The following is a 23061-nucleotide window of genomic DNA, read 5'->3' as shown; positions in this document are numbered from 1 at the left end:
CCCCCCCACACACCCCCCAACACACACACCCCACACATCCCCCACACCCCTCACCCCCACCCACACACACCCCACACACACCACCACCCCTCACACATCCCCCCCACCTGGGCTCACCCCCCCCCACCTGGGCTCACCCCCCCCCCCCACACACCTGGGCTCCCCCCCATCCCACCGGCCCCCCCCACCCACCTGGGCCCCCCCCCACACACACCTGGGCCCCCCCACCCCCACCTGGGCCCCCCGCATACCCACCTGGGCCCCCCCCCTCCCACCTCCATACCCCCCATACCCAGCTGGGCCCCCCCCTACCCAGCTGGGCCCCCCCATACCCAGCTGGGCCCCCCCCATACCCAGCTGGGCCCCCCCCACCCACCTGGGCCCCCCCCCACCCACCTGGGCCCCCCCCCCATACCCACCTGGGCCCCCCCCCCCCCCCCCCACCTGGGCCCCCCCACCTGGGCCCCCCCCCATACCACTGGGCCCCCCCCCAACACCTGGGCCACACCACCGCCCCACCTGGGCCCCCCCACCCCCACCTGGCTCCCCCCCACCTGGGCATTAGAGGTGCCCGGTCTCAGCCCGCGCTAGGACTGTGTTTCATGACTGGCCGGAGCTTTAATTGGAAATGTATTTACTGTAGATTTTTATTTAACTGGTGCAGTGGCTGTTCTCCCGAGAGAGAGAGAGCGAGAGAGAGAGAGAGAGAGCACTGAGCTCCTGGTGAACAAGTCTTGTCCCTCTCAGTGAAGGCAGATCCCCGGCCGTGTGTGTGTGTGCGCGCCGTCCCCCGTGAAGGTGAATGCTGTGGATTCATTGCTGCTTTATTACGAGGGACACACACTGTCAGCACTGTGTGTGTGTGTGTGTGTGTGTTGAGTGTGTGGTCTGTCTCTGTTTTCGTGTGTGAGCGCAGACCCACCGACACATACGTGTACATCGACTGACTTTCATGTGCGTCAGTCTGTGTGCACGTGTGTTCTCCGGTGTCGGTTTGGGTGCGTTGGTGTCAGTTTGGCTGCGCGGGTATCAGTTTGGATGCGTCTCACACCGGTATCGGTGCGCCGGTGAGACCCTTGGTGCTGAGAGCTTCAACTCCGTTAGCTACATAACGGCTAAATAATAATAATTTGGTCACTCAATCCACGAATGTTTGGGGGACACTGCTGCGTGCAACCAGGTGTCCCAGGTGTCGCATTTCCCCCGCAAGATGTACTGACCGTTCCGCTTAAAGTGTATTCTGTGAAGAGCTTTGGGACGTCTCGAAGATGCGATAAGGCGCTGTATTAAACACAAGGATTATTTTTACATTTACTCTATGTTCCGTTGAATCTTGGAGTGCTGAGAATCTTTACATGATAAAAATCTTCACTACGTCGGATTAAAGCTCACTGGCCATCCAACACTCGCAGGTCAACTACCGCACAGGTTAGAATTAGGTCACATATTGCATCTGAAATCACTGTAAGTCATTCCCCCCCTCATTTCCAATCAATGAAGCCACTGATCCTGAGTTACCGTTGTTCTACCCGGAAACTAGTGCTTCGGATTATTACGCTTTAATTTGTTTAAAAGCTTTTGTTTTTAATTGATTTGTGTTCTTCGATCATCGCTACCGAAGCTATGTCATTGGCTAGCTGTGCAGTCCCGAAGCCTACGGTGACGTTTGTGTGAGTCACTACTGTGCAGTAAAGACAGACGAGATTGCACTCTGCTCCAAAGTGCTTTAGTCAGCGTCAGAAGCCGAAAGCAGCTCCTGCGCTCTCCCGTTTTCTGCTGCACTTTGTTGTGGTGAGGATTGACCCAGGGACGATTCAGGATCGCAGTATGTCAGACCGCTTTCTGACCTGTCGCCTCTGTACCCTGACGTCTGCACTGTTCAGCCACATTGCTGGAAAGCAGCACAGTGACTGCCTTGGGCCTCGGGGGGTAAGTGTGCCATGTGGTGTGGGCCAGGCGGAAGGGTCCAGGCCAGATCGGAGCAGAGATCACTGATCTAACTGAGGTTGTTCTGAGCATCCTTGGGTCAGGGGAGGGTGGGAATAGAGCCAGGATTCCCAGGCCAGACTGTCTGATCATTCTGCTGGAGCGTGCAAGCATGTGCGCGTTGAGTCGGTTTGTGATATGTCCCCCTTGGTCATGGACCCTGCTGATGCTCACTGTCCTTTAGACCCTGCTGGGCTCAACAGCAAGGTTACATTTGTGTAGCGCCTTGTAAGGCGAAAGGGAGATTTGTATTATAGTGTAACTTGGTGTTGGAAGGCTGTTTGTATTATAGTCATGAAACTAAAGACCAATTTTATTTGGGCGATTGTTGGCCAGGACACTGGGAGAAACTCCCTTCTCTTTTCGAATAATGCCATTGGATCTTCAACGCTTGCCCGAACAGGCAGTTGGGAACTCGGTTTCATGTCGCATCTGAAGGACGGCACCTCTTGACAATTCAGCACACCCCCAGGAGTGCATTGCAGTGTCATCTTAGTCTATGTGAGTTCAAGGGCTAATGTGGGGCTTTGAACCCACCACCTCCTGATTCAAAGGCAAAAGTGCTGCCAGACTGATACACAGTCGGTTGTAGATTCAAGCCCAACGATTCAAGTAGGGACTTTGAACTCACAATCTATGCTGACAGTGTAGTTCTGGTGAGTGCTGCATTGCCAGATGCGCCATCCTTCAAATGAGACTGAGGTCCTGTTTGCCAGTTCAGGTGGATGATAAAGATCTCATGACACTACTCGAAAAGAGAAGGGAGTTTCTCCCGGTGTCCCAACATTCCCTAAAATAAGATTAGTCATTCGCTTCGTGGCTGTTTGTCAAATGCGAGGATTATTTATTATATAAACACAGCGTTGGGTTGGAGGGAGGGTTGTGTTATAGTGTAAGGCAATGGCTGAAGGTGAGATTCGATTATAGTGTTTGACAGTGTAGCATTACAGAGCAATGCAGGTGGGTTTCTCTGAGGAAGCAGCACACTCGCGAGCAGCATTGAAGCTCAGAGCCTCAAGCTTTTTATTGAACTACGTTTAAGAGGCACAGTTGAGTATTTTCTAACAAACTGCTGCGCAGTCCCATTTGACCGTAGTGTGTGTGGAGCACAACGGTATGCAAGAAACCATGAGTCGCAGCAACCTCTGAGGTCACCTTAATCATTTGTTCTCTGCCTTCATTGCACTTCGATTACACCTCATCCTAGATCAGCTTGTTTGCCAGTTTGTTTATGTACTGGCAGGGAATGGGAAAGGGCAGGATTGATTGGAACTCTGTATTCGACGGGAGTGAATGGGGGAGTGAAGTGAATGGACAATTTTATTTGGGGAATTGTTGGCCAGGACACCAGGATAACTATTCAGTACTGCAGCTCGTGTCCTCTCCCGCACTTTGATTCATGAACCCCCCCCCCCGCCCATGCTTGCCCGGACGGGGAGCTGTGGGATTGAGGTCTTTTCTGTACTCCCAACAATGTGGTGCTGCCCCCACTACAAGCACTTTGTCATGTGGGCAACGGCTGAGGAACCACTGTGGAAAGACCATGTCTGTCTAGTGCTGTGTTCTACTACTCTTACGAGCAAGCGTAGGAATTGGTCTCTGCTCTTGCCGCTGTGTTTCCGTGCTCTGCCATCTGTGTGATCCGATGAATTGTAATCAGCAGCAGATTTACTGTCACTAAAGACTGACAGAACACAGGACAGGGTGAGTGGGAAAGGCTTTGTCTATTGGGATTCTACAAGGCAGGAAGTCGCATCCGTTTATGTAATGTACTATCTGTGTGAAGGTACAGTATAAGTGCAAGTTGTTGTTGTGGTTGTTGCATTACCTGTTCTGGTAAACTGGGTGTTAACGATATTGGAGAGAAAGTGCAAAGCTGTAGCTTGTTTATGGTTTGACTGGGGTTAGTCACTTGCTCAAAATATTGGGGGTATTGGGTGGAGCCAATGACTGGGTGAATCCTACCTGGTCTGTGAATGGGGAAGCTTTTTTTTTTTGTGTGGGTTTAAATCCTCCAGAGTATCGTGAGGTGAGGTGGGCCGGGCCGGGCTGGGCCGCACCTGGTGACTGAGCAGCAGCAATGACATTTTCACTTCCAGGTTGTTTGTGGGACATCCTTGTGCGCAAATTGGCCGCTGCATCAGCCTACGAAATACACGGTCACTTGAAAAAAAAAAAATCCTGTGAAGCTCTTTGAGAAATTTGGTCACTCATTCCAGGACTGTTTGTGGGACACCATTGTGTGCGATTGGCTGCTGCGTTTTGCCCACAAAATATACAGTGACGTGATGAGGCGCTGTATCAGTTGCAAGGTTTATTATAATTATTGTTGCTTAATAATAATATCAATATGGAAGAAGTAATAATGATGAGGCCCACACTAATCAGGCTTCATCTTAGAAACAAAGCGTTGATCCTCGTCCCTCGGGTCTGTGTGGTCTGTGCGCTGGGGGGGTGTGGGGGCAGCGTGTGCTTAGGGAGGGACTATGTTTTGGCTCTGAGAATACCCACCTCTTCAGTCTTGTGGTGTAGTGCCGACTATTAACGCTAACCGCTCGCTACTGATTCAGTCAGTGAATTGCAGCCACTTGAAGCCCGAGTGTTTATTAAAAGTAAATTTGGCAACACTTCACTTCCCCCACCATAACAATCTCAATTTTGATTGCACTCTTTCTCTCTCTCTCTCTTTCTCTGCCTCTCTCTCTCTCTCTCTCTCTGCACTTGTTGGCATTTCCCAACCGTCCCAGCACCGTGTCTTGATTTGTGATTCACAGGCTACAAATTGGCCGCTTTCACCTGCTCTGGCTGGCAGTCGGGTTCGGATGGGGTCAGGGTTGGGGGGAGAGCAGAGGAATTCAGATGTGCTCTGCGGAGAGGTGGTCAGGACACCGGGATCCGAGCACAGGGTTTTGGATGCTGGATTATGTCAATAATAATCCTTACATTTGATAAAGTGCTTCACGGACTATACTGTAAAGTGTAGTGACTGTACGTTGAAAGGTTGAAGCCGCAGTTCTCCACTTGGTAGCATGTTGATCTTCTTGCTGGGAAGAAATCTCCTTTGATAAAAGTTAAAAAAAAAAAATTGACACAGTTATCACTAAATATATATATATATATATATGAGAGCGGAACAAGGCAGAGCGTTGTGAAACACGGGGTTAAACCTAGGGCCTGGGGAGGGAGAAGTGCAACAAGTATTTTCCATTTTATCTCCTGTTGGGATCTGTGTCCTGTTCTTGTAGTCGGTAGGTCTGTGGTGTGTGAGCTGGTGTGCTGTCTGCTGCTGAATGGGGCGAGGCTCTGCTTCTGTGGGTGCGTCACAGCAAACCATTGCCTGTGCTCCGCTCCACATCTCTGATCTCTAGACAAGAGGTGACAGGTAAAGGAGATGGCTGAGGGCTCCAGGGGTTTGGCAGTGAGATGTGACCCAACCTGCTTTATTGAAATCTGTTGTCTCCGTTTCCAGAGCAACATTGATGTCCCTCCCAATGTTTCAAGAAAGCCACAAGAAAGGTGTGTTGTTTTTCCGCAGAGTCAGAGGGCAGCTGCATTCCCCACCCTGGAAGCGGGAATATCCCTAAGCGTGGTGTGCTGAGGATTCCTGAGCCTCTCACAGCATTGTTTCCTACATTCCCAATGGTGTTAGGGGTCCAATGCATCCCATTCCTACCACCTTATTCCCCCCACCACTCCTCCCAACAAAACTCTACTCCTACTTCTCCAGCCCACCACACAGTCCCAGCCCTGCAATCTGAATCTGGGAAAACATTAATATTAATAAGGTTAATATAATAATAATCTTACATTTGATATAATCCTGATCACGTCAAAACATTTTGACAGTACTTGCTGTGTGTTCAGTGTAGTCATTGCATATTTATAGCCAAATTGCAATAGGCAACGTCCCACAAACAGCCAAGAAGTTAATGGCCAATTCTTTTCTAGTAGTGCAATGGCTTGTTTGACATCCACAAGAACAGGAAACCAGAACTTTTAAGTACACTACAGCACTCCACCCAACACTGTATTGAGGTGTCAATCTGGATTGTATGATCAAAGGTTGTAATCACTCCCATCCAGTCATCTTCTGTGTCCAGTCTTTGGTTGTGTCTGTCTGGGGATTAAGGGCAGTTTGCCTGCGATTGAAAGCACCAATTTCCTTTCCTTTTTCAAGAGTATCATTGGATCTTTAACATCCATCTGAACAAGCTTCAGTTTAACATCTCATCTGAAGGACGGCACCTCTTGACAATGCAATCCCCCCACCCCCCCATCACTGCACTGCACTGGAGTGTCAGCCGTGAATATGAGCTCAAAGTTCTGACGTGGGGCTCGAGCCCACACTGTTCTGATCCAGATTTAAGCCACGTTGCCAACAGTAATCGACTGAGTCAGCAATTCAGTCACCGGTTTGGAAATTGCTGCGCACGTGTAGCTGAAACTGTCCACAGTCCTGGGCTGAGGATTCCAGATGTTTACTGTAAATCTTGCCGTTGATCCCTGGGTGTAACTCTCTGATTTAATGTCTCTGCTTTATCAGCCGCTGAACTAATCTCTAAATCCGAGCCATGAGCAAACGGAATGTTCCTGGCGGAAATAACCTGTATCCTGAGATTTCCCTCTGTGCCTGTCTATCAGCCAGTCTGTGCTCTGTGCCCGGCAAGAGTCGTCTCTGCTGGTGCTCGCTCACAACTGTTTGTGGGGCGCTGCTGTGCGCAATTCGCTGCCGCGTTTCCCCCACAGAATATAACGTCAGTTCACTTTACAGTATATTCTGCGAAGCGCTTTGAGACGTCGCGAAGACGTGATAAGGCGCTGTATTAAATACAAGGATTATTATTGTTGTTATTTTCCAATACCAGCACCAGTCCTGGGGTTTGATCTCTGACCCTAACAGCGCGTGGAGATCAAGCTCACAATCTCCCGTCCCAATTTGGTCACTGAACTTGTCTATGCCCATGTAACAGAGAGGATACTGAGCGAGGGATGGAGGCTCATCCAAGGTGGCTTCTGTGGCTCGTTAGCGCATACTGACAGAACAGTGGAACTCTTAAGAAAATCAGCTTCTAATTTCATCTTGCATTTCGGAAAACCTTTTTAGGGATTTCCCCACATCTTCACGGATATTTGTCTAAGCGCAGATTGATCCTGGTTCCCGTGTCTGGCTTCCACAGATGGCCATTTCGGGCCCAGTCTCCCAGTGCCGGACCGGCTCACCCTTTTGCTCGGGTTTATTGCGGCCTCTGGCTCCATCGTCATCTCACATTCCCGAAGGAAATCAAATCTGTGCCGGATCTGTGGGGAAACGGGCCCTGTGCTTGGCAGAGTTCCCTTCAGCTGCAGTTTGATAGATTGTGCTGGAGACGGGCTTTGTGATTCACTAGGCCTGAACGTGGAATTGAATTATTTTAGGGGCTGTCAGGCGACTTGGTGTTTACTGCGTTTGATTGAGTTTTGCTGAAAACAGCAAATATGCCTGTATTTATTTTTGCTTTGCGTAATTGACGGTGCCTCAGAGAATGCTCTGAAAAACAGTATGAAACGTTCTGCACTGTCCAACCCTCCCCCGGTGTTTAACCCAAGTGGCCATTTGACTACTCGCGCTGCTCTGGGCTGGGGAGCTTGTGTGTGCATTCACACTTGCCTGGGCTGGGAGTGGGCGTGTTTCAGTACTCCCAAGACGCTATCCTGCGTGTGGAACTCTGTTTAAATGCAAGTTGTTGCTTGTGGCCTCTCTCCTCACACACTAATGTATTGCAGGAGCAGATCCGGGAATTCTGTACGGGAGTGCCTGCGGCCGCCAGGGATACAGACGACCTAGTGCAGGATCAGACCTTGTACCACTCATTCGAGGATGAACCCCAGCCCCTCGACAGGTCAGTACGGTCGACACGCCCGGGTCTTCCACAGTATCCCGCAAACGCCACTCACCATTGCTCCCCCCACACCGACCATGTGTAGGTTCAACTCCCGAGACCCCTACCCCGCCAGGTTCCTTCCTTGCCCCCCCCCCCCCACCCTACCTGCAATCAGCCCCACTCTCACAGTATAGATGAAGAAAGCCCTTCGGTCCACCCAGTCTCATCCCTCCAGAACGCCCACCCGACCGTGTACCGCCCCCCCCCCCCCACATCACTGCATCAAGCTGCTTTTTCAATTAATCCACTGTCTGGCTTTCACCGCCTGATCTTTCTCCTTGGGCTCGCAGATGTTCACTCACCTCACCTTACGCTGACCCTGGGGTCGAACAGGCCTCGCCCTACGCAGAACCTTCCACCAGTCCCTTTGTACTCCCCGCGAGGCCCGCGGAGCACAGCCGCCTGCCCTCCCACTCGGAGGGGAATGGCGGCAACGAGAGACGCGGTTCCTTCAGGGGACAGAGGTCGAGCAGCCTGGACCATTCCAGCAACGAGTACGAGTCGCTGGAGGACACGGACAGCTCCCAGTCGGCTGGCGTGGGAGCCCCAATCGAACACAAGCCCGAATTCTCCTTCCTGGAGGTAAGCAGGGGAGAGGTATTCCCTGTGTGTGTGTGTGTGCGCGCGCGTGTTGTGTTTTTGTGTGTGCGTGTGTGTGTGTGTGTGGTGGGGTGCGTGTGTGTGGTGGGGTGCGTGTGTGTGGTGGGGTGCGTGTGTGTGGTGGGGTGCGTGTGTGTGGTGGGGTGCGTGTGTGTGGTGGGGTGCGTGTGTGTGTGTGTGTGTCGAGACCTCTCTCTCTGGTCACTCTGCATCTAATCTGTGTTGGTACCTGACCGTGTTGGGGAGAGGGCGAGGGAGCTTTGCTCTGCGTCTAATCCGGGCTCTACTTGATCAATCCCGCCCATTCCTTGTTAGTGACGTAATTAAGGGGCATCTGTAATCCCTTCTATACCCACGATTTGCACCAAGCGCGAAACAGACCCTAACGTATTGCGTCAGCCTCCAGCCAGATAGCTCATGCTGAGATGGTCTGCATCCGTGCAGAGGCTGTGGGTGGTCAGGGAAGAATTGGGAGAGGGTAAAAGGTATAGTATGGAGCCTGGCCTAACCCGCCCGTCCCTTCTCCACAGCACGTGGCGGTCCTGGACAACGTGGCCCAGAAATCGCGGATACAACTCGGCAAGAAGAGCATACGTCGCCCGCCAGGGGCTAGAACCTCAAGGCGACAACGACTGATCTCAGGGGACGCCCAGATGTCCCCCGACCAAAACAACGGCGACTGGATGTACAAGGATTCCACGGGTAAGTGTAGCCATGCCCCCTCGCCCCTCAATTGGTGAGGCCGAGGTCCCAGGGTGGGGTAGGGTGGTATGGATGTGCCAAACTCGGGCGTTGTCAGAGGGCAGCGTTCTCTGGTAGATGCGGTGGTCTGTGAGCTGGTTGTTCATTGTGTGGTGGTGGGCGGTGGGATTGCACACACGCAAGGATTGGGTGGCACCGGGGAGGGGGGAGGCGACAGCTTCTAACCCAAAGCTGCTCATTGCCAGCCCGGCCTGGCACAATTCCTCGTCCTTGTCAAACTCCCACTGACTCCGTCCGCTCAGCGCATCGACTTCTAGATCCTTATTCTCATCTTCAAACCCACCTCCATGTCCTTCCCTCATCCTATCTCCGCGCACCTCCTGCGCTCTCCCCCTCTGGAACCTTCTCGCTTCCTCCCACACCACACCACCTCCTAACCCCCTCTGCTCCAGTGCCCCACACCATCTCCTTGAGATGTCCAGTGGGAAATGCTGAGGTTCTTGCTGAAGGTGCTCCCCTGTGGAAGCTGCAGTGAGTCAGGCCGATGGCCGATCTCCCCATGTTCGTGTGCTTTTCCCCATCAGAGCCCCAGCTGGTCAGACAGGAGGAATCGGAAGAGGAAGAAATACGGCCTCGGCCAATCCCAGTCATGCAGTCTCCGAGAGTCCCGATGTTCCCAGGAATGGACCCCTCAGCACTAAAGGTAACAAAACACTGCTTTAGGTGTTTATTGTGGTCGCTTTACAGGAGTGCTCGACTGTTCCAACTGTCTGCCATCCAGGATCCTGCTTGCATTGCGGATAAACGTGCGGGGCTGAGAAAATGATGCAAACCCCCCCCCCCCCCCGCACAGTGGTTTGGTGCACAAACCACTCATACGCGCTCACTCTCTCTCTCACACACACACACACACATACATGTTTTTTTTAAATGCTGCTCTTTGACCCTCTCTGTATCTCTTTCTCTCTCTTGTCATTGTATTTAGTTAGATATTTGGATGAGCAAGAGAGAGTTACCAGGACAGGGCCCCAGGCCATGTCTTTTCCCTGGAGCCAGTGTGTATAGATAACGTCGTCCCCGGGTGGTCAGGTTATGTTAGAACATTTCGCCCACAAAATATGTAGTCAATTCACTTTATAGTGCATTCTGTGAAGCGCTTTGAGACGTCTCAAAGGTGTGATAAAGTGCTATATCAAATGCAAGGATTATTATGTTATTATAAATCTTCCCCAAAGGAGGATCACAGCCACATCCTGTACTTGCTTGTGACTAGGATACTAGGAATTGTATAATAATAACCCTTGCATTTCATAGAGCGCCTTATCACGTGTGACCTTAGCGAACGATGGATGCCTGGGGCTCTTCACTGTTCTCCAGAAAGATACCGTCTCAGAAAGACCGCTGGGGTTTAAAACCAAATGGCTTGCGAGCTCCGAGCGCTGCCTGGCACGCTTCCCGCTGCTTGTCCAGTCAGGAACATGAACTAGTACCTGGGTCATGTAGGTGGGCAGCAGTTGTCCTCACGACCACGTTAACCGACGTTCAGCCTCATTTACGATGTCACCTCCAGGCGTTGAGAGGTGGTCGTGTGGAGAGCCTCAGACTGTGGGGCAGTGCCCAGCATCGCGTGGAGCGACGCTGCCACCTGATGGTTATTTGTGGAAATGCAGACAAGAGGCTGGAAGGGATAAGTTGACGAAGCAGCTGCTAATAAAAAAAAACCTAAAGATAGTAAACGGAAGAAATGCTGTTGCACAATCCGTTAAGTGACTTGCTTATATTATTGTGAGGATAGCAAGATATATTGTTTGGCCCAAGTGACTGATGCAATAACAGAGGGCTCCGGACGGATGAGCAAATGGGGGAAAAGTATGTAACTCAGTGTGAGGCAATGCAGATGTGGACAGGGACATAAATTGTGTGCGTGTGTGTGTGTGTGTGTGTGTGTGTGAAGAAGAATTGCCATTACGAGCACTGTCTGGCTCGCTTCCTGCTGCTTGTCTAGGAGGAAAACCGGGGATAAGGTGGAGATTTGAGTTGTTTAGTGACCATCGCAGTCTGTAAGAACATTCAGCAGAACCTCGGAGATACCAAGCGCCTTGGCTACAACTACACGGTTTACATTAATGTCGAAGCGGCTGCCCCATCACCCTCTTTAACTCCTGCTGTTCTCCTCTCCCCTGCCCAGGCCCGCCTACGGCGAAGCCGTCCCAAGGAGGAAGAAACCATGGAAACGAGTACTGTGCAGCAATCCCGGTCTCTCCACGGGCCGGCGGGTGTCAGGGTCCTGCCTCCTCCACCCGGCAAAGACGAGGGGTAAGCACTTTGACTGCGCCTTCAGTCACCCTCCTGCCCTACCCTCCCCCAACCCTGATCCCAACTACCTTTGCTCGGGTCCAAATCCCTGACTGTCCAGCCGGCACCTTCTGACGTCCTCCCAATGTGAAAGGCGCTACACAAATGTAATTTGTTGTTGTTGTTGCTGCTGCTGCACACTCTGACTCACTTCAGTAGATTTGAGTGCTGAAACCTGTGCCATTTCCTCACATCTTTCAGGTCAGAAGAAGCTTCTCCTTCTTGGCTCAGGGAGCTGAAATCGAAGAAGAGATTTAGTCAGAACCAGCATTGCCCTCCTGACTGGGTAAGGCTGCATCTGTCACCTGGGCATATTGGTCCACGTTCAGTCTCTGGGTCACAGAGTAACATTTGCCCACAATAATATACAGTCTATTCATTTTACAGCGTATCCTGTGAAACTTTTTGAAACGTCTCGAAGACGTGATAAGGCACTATGTCAAATGCAAGGATTATTATTATCTATTATTATCTACACAGGTCTGCTGTTAATGTACAGCTATCAGGCTGACTGACGGCAGCTCACACTGTGAGGGCATGAGGGAGGGTCTTCAACACAGCTGGAAACCGTTTAATAAAAAAGACTGATTAGATAAATAAAAATTCTGCGAAGATAGATTTTGTTTGGTCACTCAATCCACTATTGTTTGTGGGGTGCTGCTGTTCAAAATTGGCTACTGCTTTTCGCCCACAAAACATTGTCAATGCACTTTATTCTGTGGGGCACTTTGAGATGTCTCGAAGATGTGATCAGGCGCTATATGAAATGCAAGGATTATTATTATATTGTGGGATACAGTGTATGGTTTGGGACATTACATGTGCATGTGACTGCCAGGATGGTGGAAGGCAAACTGGGTGGACCCTGGTCTAGCAATTCTTGTTGTTATGTCCTTATTGAATGGAAATAGTGTGGTGTGGGAGTGTCCCACTGGCTGTCCATGGGATGATAGATGGGGAAGGGGGGTAGTCATTAATATAATCTCCCCAGTACTTTTACATTTAGCTTTTCGTTTTATTTTCAGAACAATCAATGAATGAGACCCCGAGAGGAAACCCCAGCCTGATAGAAGCCTTAAATAGTCAACTGGAGTTTATCAAGAAAGTGATTTGTGTCCCCATCCCACATGCTGCTGCTTCCTCCCTCGCTGCCTGCATGTACCTCCCCTTTGTCCTCTGTGAATAGGCTGCTTCACGTACAGCGAAACCCAACGCTCCAGGTTTGTGAGATCCGACCCCGTGGGGAAACGTCCCTGCCAACCAAACCAGCGAGACATCTAAACCTGCGATGGATAGAGCCCGTCTCTTTGGTACACTTCAGTTGTGTTTGCGGGACAGAATGTGACCTGGGGGGGTGGGCGGGTGGAGGAGGTCTGGTGTCTCTCGTTCGTCACTCGTCTGCTACAACCTCCGACTGTTCACCCAACGAGTTTACCGGAGTGGAAAGAACGAGTGGAAATCGGCTCATCGGTCACAGAACTCGCTGCCCCGTCCAACACAGACTCCCGTTTTGCCTGTTGCTTTAGGAGATGGAGGAGTTGTATCAGACTTAGGCTGTCATTACACAAAGGGCTTTTTAAAAAAAAACGATTCTTCATTTAAACCTGAGGTCTTTTGTTCGTAATACAATAATGTAGTGCACTCCAGAGAAGGGAGAGGGAGGGTGGGTGGCCGTTGTTGGCTGCTGTGCGTAATGTGCCGGGTCTTGTCAAGAGGGCGAGGGCTGTTGTTTGTATGTCTAAAGCCACAGATCACCTCGTGCCAACTGCCTCCTGTTAGTTAGCCTGGCATCGGTGCCTAGAGCTATTCTTCTCTTTCTGTAAAAATCAGACCTAGAGCTCTGCTTTCCGTTTTATAGAACGTAAAACAACAATAGAACAAAACCTTCTCCTGACGTGAGAGAGAACATGTAACGCTGTCATGTGGTGTGCAGCATGTTGAACGATTTTTATGAAACGCTTGTACAAACTGGCAAAGAAATTGTTTTTTTTGTACTACTGATGCACATAGGAAGTGTTTGGAGGTTCCTGAATGTCAGCCAGCCTTCCCGATTTAAAAAAAATAACAGATTTTTATGTATTTTGTTTTCCCTTTCCACGCAGGAAGAAAAGCAATAACCTCATGAGACCTTTAGTAACAACCTCTTGCAAAAGGACTCTAAATATTTGTCATGTCATCTTTTGATTTGCCTCTTGTAAAATAAGCAGGACAGAAAGGCTGACGTGGAAACTGACTTGGCTCAATACCCGATTGGAACTGGTGTCTCCCAGGAAGGGATAGGGAATGGGCCAAACAGCAGTAAACGTTAGCTTCCAGCAGCCCACGTTACCAAGGTCTTCGCTGCTGGGAGAATAGAGCACACCATGAGTGAATGTATGGAAGGGCTAGAACCACTGTATAATGGGGCTATGAAAGTATTCACAGCTGATTGGTGTGCAGCTGTGTTCATCTTCAGTAAAGAATCCACAAGCCTGGCCTGGAGCTAAGGGTTAGGAACTGAAAAGCAGATGTCACTGGGTGCAATCCTGGTGTCATTCTTTGTCTGTTTGTCTCTTTCTCTCTCGTTCATCCAATTCACTTGGAGTTGTGACAAGGGGTTGGCTTTTTGGGGTACTGTATTAATTGCATGCACATTGATTCATTTTGCTTCACCTGCTGTATGTGGGGGGGGAGGCAGTTGAGGAGGGATTAATGGCACCACAAAATAAATGAGGGGTGGGAGGGGAGGTGAACCTTGCATTTCTTTGGGGGAGAGGTCAAGATAAGTTGCCATTGGTGTTTGCAATCCAAGAAGTGCTGAACCTGGGGTACAATTCCAGTCACCCACTGCCTTATCTGGTTATGAGCTGCCATAGATCTTGTGCCATGTTAAAAAGCGTGTTTACATACCCACTTCCCTTTAAAAGGGAGTGTTGGTTACTCCTGTGATGTAACGAGGACTGGGTTTGGATTCTGTTTCCTGGTGTTCCGACAATGCACTGAATATGAGATTGTTTGGAAGCCCTCGCTACAAGGGTTTTGGAAGTTGTAAATGTTTATGGTGAAACATTCAGAATACAGCTGTACAGAGAGACCTTCTTCATGGGATTGTGGCCATAGACTACTGTAATTCCTGCCTTAGAATAATAACCTGGTCTGAAATTGGCTCCTTCGTGGTTGGCTATTCTCAATAGCAGAAAACAACTTGGACCAGTTCAGGTGATGTCCAATGGATAAACTGGAAAGGGGGTTCAGGTGGAAAACATATCAATCCAACAGCAGCCTGATTGGAAAGATAAGGCACTGTAATGCTACCTTTACCCTGATATTTGATATTCGCCCCCAAAATACACAGTCGATTCACTTTACAGTATACTCTGTAGTGCTTTGAGACGTATCAAAGACGTGATGGGGGCCCTATATCAAATGCAAGGATTATTATTATTCCGGCCCAGTGGCTGCTTGGTTAGCACTGTATTCAGTTTTACGATTGAACAGCTCAAGCTCCTCCAAGAGGCAGTGCCTTTAGACAGAGCGGTCAAAATGGTTTACTGCATCCTGGGAATCCTTTTGATTTCCTACCACGATGCACTGTGCCAACTGAGCATTCTCAGATCATTGACCCATAACATTGTCAGGAGTGGAAACGATGAGAACCGTAGAACGCACATGTATGTCTCCATTGCCAGTGTCTGGTGAACACTTTCGAGTGTGTTTTAATCGTTAGGGGCACACTTTGTTCAGGAGGGGGTGCTGTAAAGCCCTCCAATGGACTAGCTAAGTTTGGGCAATGGTCTCTCTATTCTGAATGTAATTTTGTCAGATGATTGTAAGAGTCTGGTATTTTATATTTTAAAAGTGCTATGATGGTGAGTGCAAGCTGTGTAATCTCAAATTTTCCTTTTGTTTTGTATTTTAGGTTTACAGCCTGATCAAAGTCTATTTGTGTATAAATCATTCCTTTGTCATGTTTATTGAATAATCGGGTGTGGAATTTCTCTCCTCTCACCAAAGATTGGTTCCTGCTTGCACTGCACTCCTCAGTGTACGCCACCCTCCTCCAAGTCTACTTTCTTAACAAAAAACATGAGTCATTTAGTGTCCTTCAGGTGGCGTATAGTCTCGGAGCGCTTAATAGTGGCGGAGATTGATACCAAGCCAGGGGGAGGTGACCATAAGCACGGTCAAAGAGGCATGATCTGGAAAATGGGGAAAAGGGGGCCAAGGCAGATGGATTTAGGAAGAGAGTTTAAAAGTTTCGGGGTGTAGTGGCTGAAAGCACAGGTTGCCGACAGTGGAGCGGAGCAGCAAACCCATTTATATTGCACCGTTTTATACACCTCACGAGGCACAAGGTATTCTACTCGAGTGGCACTTTTTCTGAGTCACTTGTCAATGAGTAATGTTCTGTTCCACACTGACTGCATTGGCCGTGGTGCAAACGTTTCTCGTAGTAAGGGTGAGTTATCGTCGCAAGAATATGGGCGTTTGTATGAATTAATTTTGTGCGCTCGGGAGAAAATGTCAAACCATTGATTGCGAACATCTCATGGGAGAACATCTCTGCCTCTTGACCTCCACTCCATTCACACTGTCATTGGTGTTGGGGGAGTTATGGAACACTTTGCCGAGCACGGATGGGGACAGTATTTATGTTTTCTTTACACATTTTAGTTTTTCAAATAGAAGGATAAGTACAGTGTACTCTGGGGAGAGAGGACAGTCTGGAAGAATTATTAAGGGAGCTGAGCACCTCCGCACTCGGAATAAATTGTATTCCTAATTTGATCATTTATCTAAGATTGAACAGAAACAACACATGGCTCCTTGCACTAACTGGGGCATAAATCTCCCAGCTCCAACCCTGCCGCCAAATCATTGCTCCGGTTACTCCCCATGGGGGCTCAGAAGGAGGTTCTGGTAAAGTGCTAATGGGTTCATGCATTTTACTTTTGAAATTGTTTCAATGAGGAACTTATTGCTGGGAACAGCAAAAAAGAACCGCCACAGGAACTGTGTGATATCTGAAAACTGAGGCCGTGACCACACAGCCACCGTCTGATGGTGGTGAGAGAGTGCTACGTGGCTATGTTCGCACCACATGGAGTTTTCACTGGGTAACTGGCGGTTTCTCGGTTGTGGCTCTGAGATCTTCCAGCATCTCCCTAGAAATACTGAATTGAGCAGGTCCACAAAAGAAAACTCAACCAACTCAAGGCACGTGAATGGGAGCAGCAACTCCAACTGGTGGACTTTTCCAGGGGTAATAATCCCTTCAAAAAAAAAATAATAATTTGGTCACTCAAACCACAACTGTTTGTGGCACACCGCTGTGCGCAATTGCCTGCCGCGTTTCGCTCGCAAAATATACAATCAATTCAGTATAGTGATTTGAGACATCTCGAAGAAGTGGTAAGGCTTTATATTGAATGCAAAGATTATTAATATAACCTTTTGCAGACCAAGATCTGTGTTGTTAACACTACAAGACGGAGGGGAGCTGGTCTTATTAACATTCTCCGGGCCGTGTGAGGTGTTCACAGAGAATATTAACCCTCTCTCCCAGTCTTGAATTTCAATCACAATGTAGAAGGATTGGAGTGTCAGCGTTCATTGCAATAATAGTGACTAATATGCAGCGAAAGAAATCAACCCTTCATGTCAGGAGGCTGTGTCCAAGCACTTCATTGGATTTCCTATAAATTTAGGCGGCACACACACACACACACACGCAAACAAAAGTCACGAGAGTCTTACATTGACAAGTGCAGTAAAAGGTGGAAAACACAATTCAACATCTAACCGTGTAGGAATAAAAAGCCCATCCATCATATCTTCCACACAAGCTTTATCCCATCCGAGTCATATTCCATCCTTTCCTGCAATGGGTTCCACAAGCCCATCACGCCTGCGCTCACCGGGCTCCACTCACTCCCCGCTCCCCATTGCTCAACTTCAAGACCCTTGATCTAATTTTCAAATGCCTACACACCCTTCCTTGCCCCACCTTACCTCTATTATCTCCTGCACTCTCCGAAACATTGGGCCACTTTCCTTACTCCACACGTCTGTGTTTACCTAACAGTCAGCAGGAACTTGGTTGTCAGTTGATTGGTGGATCGCTTTTCCGGGGGCAACAATCCCTTCAATATTTTTTTAAAAAAATAATAAATTTGGCCACTCAGTCCACAACTGTTTGTGGGACACTGCTGTATACAATTGGCTGCTGAGTTTCGCTGACCAAATATACAGTCAATTAACTTTCCATAATAATCTGTGAAGCGCTTCGAGACGTCTCGAAGGCGTGAGAAAGCGCTACATCAAATGCGAGGATTATTATTAATAATACTGTACCCCGAGCACTTCATTCAGATTCGGATAACCTTCTGGGAGAGTGTCTCCCTCTTCCCCTCGAGACTCTGCTTTTTGCAGCACTGTTTGCCCTCGGCTTTCAAAACCGCATGAAATCATTTCATTACATCATGTCCAGTTTTTAATGTCCTCTTGTTATCATTTCTGAGAGCGTTAAGCCTTTAATATCCTCATTAAAGGCTCTGACAGTGAATTGTTAGCCAAGTGGACGGGACGAGAGTTGGATCCAAATAAAAAGTGTTGACCCTTGCAGTTCGGGGGATGCTTTGCCTGGCAGGGCTGTGGTGTTGCTGTTCCAATCTGCTGAGCAGGGCTGGTATTTTAATCTGTTTCCAAACAGCAGGCAGGATGGTGGGGGGGGGGCGGTGAGAGTTTGGGAAATCTGGGGGTTGAAGTGTCAGGACCATGTGCTCGGTCTGTGCCACTGAGAATCCGATAGGATGATCGGCCGATTTTTTGCTGTGTTGACTGATGGGGAGATCAGAGCAAATCCTCGGCTCTTTTTCTCCCAGATGGATGGATGAGCCCATAAATAGGGCATCAGGTGTGGACAGAGCAGCGGCCAGAGACTCGACTCACACCCAACCCAACTCAACTCATCTCAACTCCATCATCATCAACAGGAGCAAAGGAGCAAAAGTACGCCAGAAAGGTACCTGTTCTCCTCTCTCCTCTCCTCTCCTCCCTGCCGGAGCCCCGCCACAAGTATCTGTGATACTTGAGCAACTTGTGGATCAAAAATTTCATTTCTCAGTTATTTAAAGTGGACCCATTCCCCCCCCCCACCGCCCACCCCCACCCCACAACCACACTCAATGTTTGCATTCATTGCTTAATGCATAACGAGTACATTTGGGGATTTACCTTTTTTTCCCGCCCCCCCCCCCCCCCAGTGATTTATTTTGGAATGTATTTTAAAACCAACACTTAGAAACGTTGATTTAAAGATTTTAGTTCCCTTATTTCTCTCTCGCTCTCTGTGAGATCAGTTCTCTGCTCTCCTGTGAAGCTATCAGAGCCTCCAAAACCCAGGAGCTAGCGACAAAACCAGCTAAACTATTCATATTCGGAATACTTCACCACTTTCTGTGTTAGTAGCCACTATTTTTCCTTGCAGCGGCAGTTGTTTCCTGTTTGTGTTTTCGGTTTAAATATCTGTTGAATCATAAGAACCTGCAGATCTCTTTCTCTCTCTCTCTCTCTGCCTCTCTCTTGTCTCCCCAGACTTGTTTAGATAGTTAATGCTTATGGCTGGGTTCAGGTTGGATTCCTCCCAATAATGGTTGGGGAACTCAGTCCTCATTCTGTGCGCCTCCTGGAGGCTGGTTGCAGATTTGCAGTGACCCCCCCCACCCCCACCCCAGTCCCCAGCCCTGGCTCATTCCGCCCCCCCACCCACCCCCACGTTTTGTGTCCTAGGTTAAAGGATGGCAGAGCAGCAGGCGGCACCTGAGCAGATGGACGCAGGCAAAGCGCTGGCCACAGCCACAGCCAAAGCCGGGGCCAACTACAAGGTACAAGTGGCGACATCACATCGAGACATTTGCTTAACACCTGGCTCACGATTATTACATGTGTTACGTGTGCGTGTGTGTGTGTCTGTGTGGGGGAGGGTGTTTAAGGAATGTTTTCTGTATGTTTGTGTGTGGAGGTGGGGGCGAGCTGTTTCAGGAATGGTGTCTGTGTGTGACGATCTCTGGGCGGTGTTATGAGTTTGGGTTATTAAGCGTTTCAGTGGACATTACGCTTGTTAAACGTGTTCTAGCGCAATCCCGTGAGTTGATCTTTGTTCGTTATTTACTGCCTTGTACAAATGGGGTAGCAAATTCTGTTCCCCACAGGTGAGTGAGCCTGCGTTGACCTGGTTGCTATCAGTTGTGGTAGTAACCGCTCAGAATTGAACAGTGAGTTATTTAGTTACCTAGGAACACAAGAATATAGATGATCTACCAGCGCAGTCCATCTCGTTCATCCCGATTTACTGTTGAAATTTTCCCTTCCATTTTTCTCCCTTGATCGTTTTCTCCTGAAATGGTGAAGCCGGGCTGGGGTGTAGTAAGAGACAGCAGCAAGACCTCAGGCTTGGGCATTTGTGTGAACACGCGTAGTCAGCGGCTTCTGCAAAAGGAACCATCATAGGCGCCCCTAGTCTTGGGTTGATGTCCACCATGGAAAATGTTCAGGAGTTCAGGCAAACACTGGCTGATGTGGCCCCTCCCTAGTCTGCAGACACTATACCAATTTCAGAGACTCTACTCTTACCACAGTGGATATCAGCTAAGTCAACACGGGCCAGTGATGGAACCTGGTCTCACCTGTGGGGCACAGAATTTGCTCACATTAAGGCTCCCAGTTATGGCTGAAGTGCTTCGGTGACACAATGTCAAATGTAAGTCCTGAGCGTTCAGTAACATATTCTATTATGTTTTAAAGCTCACAATCTATGAGCTCGAGAATTTCCAAGGTCGCAAGGTTGAGTTTACTGGGGAATGCTTGAACCTGGGAGAAAAAGGATTTGAGAAAGTGGGATCGATCCAAGTGGAAAACGGACCGTAAGTATATATTGAGAGAATGTTTGAAAATGTCAGTGAAGCAAAGAGACAGGGTGAGGGGCTAAATAAGGGGGGGGGGAAATGGGTCCGTTCACTGCTGTGCACACTTGGCTGCCGCGTTTCGCCCACAAAATATACAGTATATTCTGTGAAGCACTTTGAGACACCTCGAAGACATGATAAGGCGCTGTATCGATTATTATTATTCTGCCTAACAGATCACCATATTTCTTCAATGTACAGACAGGCATCTACACCTCCCTCCTAGCTTAATAATATTAATAATAATCCTTGCATTTGATGTAGCGCCTTATCAGGTCTTCAGTGCCAACACCTCAACCAAATCTGCCTACTTTATTTGAAAAGAAATGTATACTATATTTGTGTTATAATTAAATTTACATTCATTATTTTTAAAAGAAATTTCGCCCAATATTTTGCAGATGGGTGGGTTTCGACCGTCAGGGCTTCAATGGTGAGCAGTTTGTGTTTGAGAAAGGCGAGTATCCTCGCTGGGACTCGTGGTCCAACAGTCACTCCAGCGAGAATCTGGTCTCCCTCCGTCCTGTCCGGGTCGTAAGTACCTCTCCGCTCGGTGTGAAGTGTGTTTGCTTGTTGAAGATTTTTTTTTTAACCCCACGCTCTCCAACTGAGAGGGAGGTGGTGTCTGTTGGAAGCAGCCCTGAGGTGCAGCTGCTTCTGCTTGGTGTCAGCCTGGCTCAGTTGGTAGCACCCTTGCCTCAGAGAGTCAGAAGTTTGTGGGTTCAAGCTCCAAGTTGGGACTTTGAGCTCATAGTCTAGGCTGGCACTCCAGCGCAGTGCTAGGGGTGCACAAGTATTGTCAGAGGTGCTGTTGTTCCAGACATTAATTCGAGGTCTTACCGTACCCATGACCAACAATCCTCCAGATGAATTTGTCATTGAACAAATCATTTGTGGCTCGCCCAGCACACTTCGGCAGCGTTCGCCGATTTAAAAAAAAAAATTTCTATAGGTGATTGCAATTACTGAAGTGCTTCGAGCAGTTTAATCTGGTTTAATTTAGTCTAATAAGTACAAGTTCTTTCTTATTGCAGGATGGCAGTGAGCACAAGATCAGCCTCTTTGAGAACTCCGGCTTTAACGGGAGGAAGATGGAGATCATTGATGATGATGTGCCCAGCCTGTGGGCCCATGGATTCCAGGACAGAGTAGCCAGTATCAAAGCCATCAATGGAACGTAAGAACCCAGCATAGTCTCATGCGTTTTACCGTAGGATCTTAAAGACCAGAACGTAACCCACTTTAATAGGCATTCCTGATGCCTCTCAACGTAACACTCACTGATGTATCCAAATCCCTTATTGTAGCACTCTCTCACCCACATCCCTGAAGACCGAAAAAGCAGGATAGTCGCTTCAGCGAGATGTCACTGAAACAGCATGTTTCTCTTTGCTGGAAATAACTTGCATTTTTGTAGCACCTTCTACGTTGACAACATCTCAAAGTACTTTTATAGTATTGTACTGGAAGGCCAGGGCCTGCATTCATCAGGATGTTGCACACAACCTACCACCGTACGTCCTGTAGTGTACTGGTTAGAACGATCGCCTCGCAAGCGAGAGGACCTGGGTTCGATTCCCAGGCAGGGCAAAACCTTAAGCAAGTTGCCTTACTCCGCACACCTTTGTTTACCTAGCAGTAAGTAGGAACCCGGTTGTTAGTCGATTGGCGGATCGCTTTTCTGGGAGTAATAATCCCTTCAAATAATAATAATAATTTGGTCACTCAATCCGTGGCTGTTTGTGGGACACTGCTGTGCACAATTGGCTGCCGCATTTCACCCACAAAATATATACAGTCAATTCACTTTACGGTATATTCTGTGAAGCGCTTTGAGACGTATCAAAGACGTATCCCAGAGGTGAAGGAACAGGAGTAGTTTCATAAGAAACTGCCTCCTCATCCCTAGAGAGAGGCTGCTTCCACATAATAATCAATAATAATCCTTGCATTTCGTACAGAGCAGGATGTAATCTCTTGCATATAGCCCCTGTGACGAACTGTTCCTGTTTCAAGCTTCTTTCTGGCTACCCGAGCGACCTGACTCATGGTTACTTTCTGTTGTCCCTGCAGGTGGGTAGGTTACCAATACCCCGGTTACAGAGGACACCAGTACATCTTTGAGAAAGGAGAGTACAAGCACTGGAATGAGTGGAGCGCCAGTCAGCCCCTGCTCCAGTCCATCCGCCGGGTCAGGGACATGCAATGGCACAAGCGAGGCTGTTACCAAGTACCTGCAGCCAGTAGCTGAAGGAGACACGAGGAACACTCGAGGCAAGAGGTCACCAGCAGGAAGTACACAAAGAAAAGGCGGATGAAGTAGAGCAGACACCGGCCACGGGAACTTGCCGCCTTTCCCCTCTGTCCTGTGACGATAAGAGCAAGAGTCCGCCAATAAAATAGTGACTGATGGGAGCCCAGTGTGTCGGCACATTTTTCTGTGTTTCTTCCTTTTCTAGCACGTATTTAAAACATTTGCGCAAGGCACATCTGCTGTCTCTGTTCCAAGGTCCTGAGGGTTTGTATTAGACTCACGCGGGGTGCTTTGCACT

The 23061-nt window shown here is 48.9% G+C and overlaps 2 protein-coding genes across 2 annotated transcripts in view; both read left to right on the top strand.

The window, feature by feature from the left end:
* LOC103184067 overlaps positions 1-15515 on the top strand; it is a 36394-nt gene extending 20879 nt beyond the window's left edge. The window contains exons 6-12 of the mRNA XM_042337262.1: positions 7750-7865; positions 8198-8489; positions 9038-9209; positions 9794-9912; positions 11398-11525; positions 11766-11850; positions 12590-15515. Coding sequence (XP_042193196.1) covers positions 7750-7865; positions 8198-8489; positions 9038-9209; positions 9794-9912; positions 11398-11525; positions 11766-11850; positions 12590-12601 — 924 coding nt within the window. The 3' untranslated portion in view covers positions 12602-15515. The remainder of the gene's footprint in view (positions 1-7749; positions 7866-8197; positions 8490-9037; positions 9210-9793; positions 9913-11397; positions 11526-11765; positions 11851-12589) is intronic.
* Positions 15516-18278: 2763 nt separating this feature from the next.
* Positions 18279-22918, top strand: LOC103184068 (beta-crystallin B3). The gene is made up of 6 exons (XM_007901916.2): positions 18279-18567; positions 19335-19429; positions 20349-20467; positions 20911-21043; positions 21544-21686; positions 22583-22918. Exons 2-6 carry the CDS (start codon positions 19343-19345, stop codon positions 22758-22760), a joined length of 660 nt encoding a protein of 219 aa, XP_007900107.1. The 5' UTR covers positions 18279-18567; positions 19335-19342; the 3' UTR covers positions 22761-22918.
* Positions 22919-23061: the final 143 nt, after the last annotated feature.

This window comes from Callorhinchus milii, unplaced genomic scaffold, assembly GCF_018977255.1.
Source record: "Callorhinchus milii isolate IMCB2004 unplaced genomic scaffold, IMCB_Cmil_1.0 Scaffold8, whole genome shotgun sequence".
Taxonomy (NCBI): domain Eukaryota; kingdom Metazoa; phylum Chordata; class Chondrichthyes; order Chimaeriformes; family Callorhinchidae; genus Callorhinchus; species Callorhinchus milii.
This window is presented reverse-complemented; position numbering and strand designations above follow the sequence as displayed.

Coding starts and splice junctions, on each gene's coding strand:
- LOC103184068 (XM_007901916.2), top strand. CDS start 19,343: ATGGCAGAGCAGCAGGCGGCACCTGAGCAGATGGACGCAGGCAAAGCG. Junction 20,468..20,910: donor ATCCAAGTGGAAAACGGACC/GTAAGTATATAT, acceptor AATATTTTGCAG/ATGGGTGGGTTTCGACCGTC. Junction 21,687..22,582: donor ATCAAAGCCATCAATGGAAC/GTAAGAACCCAG, acceptor TTGTCCCTGCAG/GTGGGTAGGTTACCAATACC.